At 37.5% G+C, this 7,053-nt stretch overlaps 1 protein-coding gene across 7 annotated transcripts in view; it reads right to left on the reverse strand.

The window, feature by feature from the left end:
• Positions 1–5,830, reverse strand: part of LOC108751381 — a 13,628-nt gene extending 7,798 nt beyond the window's left edge. For 3 of the 7 annotated variants that reach the window (XM_018491515.1, XM_018491516.1, XM_018491517.1), the window contains exon 1: positions 841–1,563. In XM_018491515.1, coding sequence (XP_018347017.1) covers positions 841–1,057 — 217 coding nt within the window. In that variant the 5' untranslated portion in view covers positions 1,058–1,563. Of the gene's footprint in view, positions 1–840; positions 1,564–2,315; positions 2,535–3,762; positions 3,801–4,046; positions 4,401–5,596 lie in introns of those variants that run through there. The other 4 variants (XM_018491520.1, XM_018491518.1, XM_018491519.1 and 1 more) reach the window with 3 other exon arrangements.
• Between the last annotated feature and the right edge of the window lie 1,223 nt (positions 5,831–7,053).

The following is a 7,053-nucleotide window of genomic DNA, read 5'->3' on the forward strand; positions in this document are numbered from 1 at the left end:
CCGACTGTACTTTGCAAGTCCGTACTGCCAGTATACTGGACCGCTTCAGCTGCACCTTCTCCGCGTTCTCTGCACTTGATAATGGAACGTCAATTATCCGAATATTGATTCCCCCAATACTCTCGATATTCGAGCACATATGAATCGAAATTCTGAATTTATTACGAGAAAGTAAAACGAGAACAGGTTTATACAGTTGTATCATTTAATTTTATCCCTCCATCCGAACTTTCGCAAGGAGAAGCAAAAAAGTTGATCATATGATCGCGCGAATGGAATTCGGTATGCTCTTTAATTTTCAATCCCACTTGCTGTAACAATTGCATTTTCTTTCTCCAACTCCCTTTGAAGTTCATTGCGGTTAAATAATTAAACGGAAAAAATATATCGGATCTATTTTATTGAATTTTTTTGACCAGTATATTTTTTTACTTTTTACGAGAGTACTTATTATATCCACATCGTTTACATAATAAACGATTCGGATTTGCATAGAGATTTATCCATAGAGATTTTTGTTACGCAATTATTCAGAAGAGCATATTAAAATATAATAAAATATGTTCATTTCTGTCAATTATGTATCTCAACTAATTCTTTCGGTTCAACCGCGATTTTTTCGTCTCTTTTTAGTTTTAACAATTAGAAAAGGATAAAGTAAGAGAGAGAGAGAGAGAGAGAGAGTAGATTAAACCAAAATTAAAGTTGTAGTCTACGTTGGCAGAAATGGACATTTTTTTTTTTAACGTTGTGCCAACGCAAAGTATATTAATTACAATCGACACACGGGGGTGGGGATTTGATATTCGCGCGGCGGTAGAATACCGCGGCTGTCCTTACGTTTCCGCGAGATGCATCTATTATCGGCATAGGATTGCCGATGATGCCTACGCTTGGGCGACGATCGCCTGCATCGCCTGCATCGCCTACACCGCCTGTCGCAACTGTCGCAAGTGGGTGGCGGCGGCGGCGGCGGTGGCCGCATCATGGGACTCGTCCGGCCCACGGAGATCTCTGCTATCTTCATGACGATACACAGCAGCAACACTAACATCATTCGTCGACGACGGACGATGGACGAGTACGTTAGATTCGCACTCCCGGCCGTACGTCCGCTAGATCATAATAGCGTTTCCGTCCGTGCGCGCAATTTTCATCTGCGACTATTGTGAGTCACTATAGTCCTTATGAATCGTCCAAATGTAACGATCTATATATATATATATGATATCGCGATAACGCGAGCGATAATCGTTGCACAATATGACACTCTGTATCTATATAACAGCGATGGGCACGCAAAGTGCGTCTTCCTTCTTATTTTTTTTAATTCTAAATTCTATCGTTTTTTTCTTCTTTAAGCCTCTTCCTTCAGTCTAATCTGATCTGAACGAACAGTCGTACATCGGAACGACCGAGACAGATGAGCGACATCCTCGATATTGAACGCGAAAAGAGACGCACATGGAAATAATTCGATCATCTGGTACACGTATAGTATCCTAATCGTTGCAATCCGTTGTTCATTATAAAATCTATGAATATATGTATATATGTATAAATCGTAAATTATGAAAGCGATAATGAACCGTTAAAGGTTGAAACGTTTCAATGATATTTTTATATTGCACGAATTGTCGACGTAACGTCAATCTCTCTCCGATTATCTTGGATCCCATTTGAAATGATGACAGAAAGATTTATTTATTCTTAAAGTCGAAAATTCATGATTATAAAGCGAAATAAATTTGGTGATCAATTTCTTTCTTTTTTTTTTTCAATTCCGTAATGAAAAAAACCGCGTGTAAAAGGTCTGGAAACTTTGTGCAAAATTCCGTTTCGCAGATTGGCAATTTCAAATCTAACCGTTATCAAGATTGAGCGAGATTACACGCACACATATGCACTCAAGCTCGAACGGGAAGTTCCAGTTATAAATACTAATCGATCAGTAGTTGCAAACGACCTAGCGATGAGTTTCGATACGTTCAACCATACATTTGCTTCGGCAATTAAAAAATTTCTGATATATATATTACACAAAGATTACCCGCTTGATCGCAAAACAACGCGATACGACGGATCCTCTAAACTGCCTAATTTATTTCGTCTAAACTACCTCGATTTTGATAAAACGTTTCCTAACTGAGCTTTAAACCTTCTTCAGGCCATTTCGTGAAACAAACGGTAGTCATCGTATCAAAACAAGAAACGAGATATAATGAAACAACGCACACGCCCGGATTCGCCGTGAAACGTCATTCGCGCGTGCACAAAGAGATTCGCTCTTTCGAGCATTTGTTTCGACACCCTACTTCCTCATCCATCCAGTCGGTCAACCGATCCCCGTAATTGAGGGCAATTTGAAAAAAGCCTCGAACGATTCGAATCGATGCGACGCGATCCAAACACACAAGTCCGACACTAAACACCCTTATTATTGTCGCGAGAGAGCCGATTAGAATTCAGAAATCACACCAGGCAGCGGACACGGATCTCTCCTTCGTCGGCGATCACTTTTTCACATCGCGGCGCCGAGATTGCCGAGAGAGAGAATCCCGCGCGATCGGCCGGAAAAATAAGGATTATTTTTCCGGGATGGGTCTGGTTGGGTCTGGATGGGTCCTGAGTCAGACTGCTCTCTCGCGTAGTCGGCGCGAGTTGCGGGAGGGCGTTTGCACACGGCACCACACGACGCCGGACTCTAATCTCTATTAATAAATGCTCGCGCCGCCTCTCGTATCGTTCCTACGGGCAAGAATAAGCAAAAGCGAGAACGAGAAACGGAAGAGAGGAGGAAGAAAGAGCCGAGATGCAGAGAGAACGATCCTAGCTGATGCGTTAGCTCTCCGAGGGCTCGGCCTCGTGCAAGCGCGACGATGATTCGCGCGAATCGCCATCATTTCGCAGATGCACGATTAACATCTGCACGATTAACTCTCTGAACAAATTCGATCGGTGTACCAAGCACGTAAATGTACAATACAATCAGAAACTGCAGCGAAGGCTATTAAAGACTCGCGCGGGCGGGAATCGAAATCGTCGTAGCTTTATACTTTGTAGTACGAGAGAGAGAGAGAGAGAGAGAAAGCTTAAACTCGTGCATTTCATTAAAAATTGTCGTAAAAAATTATCGGTACTGCTGCGGTGTTTTTAACGAAACTACGCGACTTTTAATCTCCAATGTATCAATGTTCTCAATCTTACAGGAACTGTTGCACGCGACATCGCGTTCAATGTGTACCCCGGGTTTCTACGGGAAGGAAAAGCGTATAATTTCATGCGATTCACATTCAAAAGCAGCTCATTCGTCCTCGGGAAATAACGAGGAAGCGATTAAAATTTTCGTTCTACTCGATTCCGTCAGTGTCAAAGTGTATCGACACTATCGCAATTTTGAAGATGTACATACAGCAGCATTAACGTTGCTAAATAAAGGCGGTACGTAGAAAAATTTGAATCTTTTTACAGATACTTTTGACAGATTTTTATGTGATTTTACGTTACAATATTTACAGCTTTAGGAAATTTAAAATCTCTTTAATAGAGATGCTTCATTCAAATCCGATTAAAAAATCACCATGTAAGCGATAATAATTAAATTATTAAATATAATATATATATATATATATACATATATATATATGTGTGTATGTATAATGTCGATAATTTGCGATGATTTGGCGCATCAACAGCTTCTCTTTTTATCGTCACGCGAGAAATCTATTGACATTTGCTGATAAATAAGAGTGCCTGACTTACCAATCTGATTTCCGTCACACAGCTGACGATAATAACACCTGAAAATGTCACTTATATTTATCTCACGTTCATTACAAGTAGACTTAAATTTATTTTAAATACATTATAAAATTATTTGAATTTTAGATATTAATTAAGATGACGGTTTATCCACACTTTAATCATTCGGTTTTGATTAGTTTATTCGATTTCATCGAGTAAACTCTCTGACAAAAAACATTACTTAGTGAACTAAAACAAACTTAGTGAATATAAGTTATATGCTGTGAAAACGAAGCACGAACCTGTTTGCAAAAAGCCTGATTGAGAGGATTCAAACTGTAGATTCTTGGAAGCGATGATCGTATTTAGAACTTATTGGTTCAATGGTAATCGGTGTACAAAGTATTTTACGTCACAAGCTGCCATAATTCCATCCGGTACGTTAACCGCGTGAATGACGTTAATAATGACGCTGCAAGTAAAGACAATAGAACGCAGTGATTGAAGGTGCTAACAACAAGATAAGGACGTGCATCTCTCGTTCACCTTACTTGAGTGCAGCCCGATCACGTAAAAATTTTAATAAAATTACGACATTACACGCAATATCGCAAACTGCTCCTATCTGTAACACGTGGTTATTATTACGATAAATTATGCTTTTCCCTTACAGATATTTAAAAGGTTCGAAAACACAACGCGTATGTATTCGCAAATCACAATCGACAAATCTTCGCCAACAGCACTGATAAAATTTAATCTGACTCTTCTCGGAAGATCTAAAGAAATCGATATGAATGTTTTTTTATATTGTAAAATAATTTAGTTGTTACAAGTGTGGCTTTTATTACATCGAAGAGCCTTTACCGCATATGGTCGATAGCTGGCCGTTACTTGAAAGTGACGATGAAACGCGATTTTATTTCGATGCATATTTATTAATTGAAACACTCCGCGGGACATATATTTTTAGATGTTGCAATCAGTTTTTAAATTGGTTTTCGGTTTTGAAATGCTCTGGACTAATTGAATAAAATGGACACATTATTATCTGTTTCTTGCTCTTGTAATATTACATAAGAAAATCCGGCGAATACGAATTAATTGAGATTGAAACCTTTAAAAGCAAAAATTGAGTTTTATTAAATCGATTTATTTTTCAGGGAAAGTGGACATTTTAGAAAAAAACATATCTTTCTATGAGATGACGGAGATATAAGAGAACTTGTTAATTTGGAGCAGAAATTTAGTAACATATAATACGCGTAATTTTGTAATTGGAAAATTTTTAAAAAAGAGAAAGAACGTTCGAAAATTGGCAGAAGTGATAAAAGTAATAGTTTATGCAATCATAATGTTACATTAAATTTAAATTCGTGCGAATGAACATTTTTAGAATCGTCTACAAAGAAATCGATACATTATTTTAATGGAACAAGGCAGTCGAAGTTGAATTACTAATAATAACCAAATTATTGCCGTATTGAATAATATATCGTAAAAGTTTTTGCTGGATGCGTCGCAGTTTCTCAAAAGTATACAAGGGACCGCATGAAAGATTCGTCCACCACCGCGCACCGGTTTAAAGGGTATCACCTCATCGATTTTACAGAGGACTTTCGAGGTCAATGACGTATCACGCTTGTACATACATCTCGATGACTCTCTTGATGGCCAGAGAGCTGGAGATAATTACACGTGCGAAAATACAAATTTTCATCGGCGAAAACGGCGATCTCGCGCGAAAAAGACGCGAAAGAGAACGCAGAAACGCCCACGTAGATACGCTCGCGTAGCCTCTCCTCGCGACCGAAACCAGTCGATATTAGAAGCAACTAACATAGGTACTCACGTTCATGACGAAGAGAGCAGCTGGTGGCAGTGCCACTCGCGCACAACCGACGCGTACATTAAGACATCGCGGCGAGGATTCTCTTACACGATGTTAAACGATGTTTAATGTAATTCGTACATTCGTTGCACTTTATTGACCGATTATCGAATCTTGGGACGAGACCGAAGACACACTTTCGTCAATGTATATTCTGAGTCACTGGAATCGAAGCTGGAACCCCTCCCTGGCCGTGACAACCCTCGTGCAATTGCGAACGCGCATGTCTCTGCGAAAAGGGGATGATGATCCCTCTTTCCATCTCGAGGTTCTTTTCCTTCGTGCATCCTACGAACGTGAAGACGATTGTCCATCCAGAGTTAATAAGTTGGATTTTCTTACGCTTATATCCGGCAATAGTGCCTACTAGTGTCATTGCGAATATGTTTAATTATTTGATTATTTATTCCTGTCGCATCAATTGAAATTAATAATACAAAACTTAGATTGAATAGAGAGAAATTAATGTGCCATGGAATAAATAAATTCAAGTTCAGCGTAAAATAATTATTTGTTTTTATCGAAATCTTCTGTCCTTGATCCGATATCATTATTTTTTTTATAGATTATTTACTCCGATTCAATTATATATCAATTGTGTCAAATGCATGAAACAACTTTATCCAAATCAATAGACACTCTCTTATCTTTTGTAGCTGAAACGATTTGCGATAACATTAAGATACTGACGACCAACTTGATCGAATAGCTTGTTCAACTTTTGATTGAGCGAAATTAGATCAATCATGTTGGTTTGTTAAAATTGTTATTGATTTTTGAAAAATGTATAATTGTATATTAAAAAAAATGAGAGAAGATTCATATAATTTCTGGTTATTAAAAAAGATACAATTATCATTTTATTTTACTAATGAAATGTTTATTTAACAGATACAGTGTTTTCACGCTGTACTCCTACTAATTTTATAGTTACAATAGTACGAAAGTCTAAAATTTTAAGAAATTCTTAGCAAAATCATACGACGATTTCTTTAATAAAATCGCATTATTAATCATTTTTTATTATAACTATGGAATATCTTATTATTTTGTTGAACAAACGTGTACAAGATACCTTTATAAAAAATAGAAATTTCTCATGATGATATGTAACGACGCACAAGCACAATACTTGAAGACAATACTAAATATTTATAGAAAAATAATCTACTTATGCTAAGTACGCTGAAATATTAAACTTTACATAATAATTATTATGTATAAGCTTTATAGCCTTACTTATCTACACTCTTTTTTTTTAATGTCTCTTTTGTACGTATCGATTATTTACATAATTCTCTTAACTGTGCTACATGACGAGAGCAATAAACCAGTCATTGAGGTCATTTGGCATTACAAATCAGTAAACACACACACACACACACACACACACACACACACACACACACACACACACA

The sequence above is a fragment of the Trachymyrmex septentrionalis genome, unplaced genomic scaffold (assembly GCF_001594115.1).
Source record: "Trachymyrmex septentrionalis isolate Tsep2-gDNA-1 unplaced genomic scaffold, Tsep1.0 scaffold44, whole genome shotgun sequence".
In the NCBI taxonomy this organism is placed as follows: Eukaryota; Metazoa; Arthropoda; class Insecta; order Hymenoptera; family Formicidae; genus Trachymyrmex; species Trachymyrmex septentrionalis.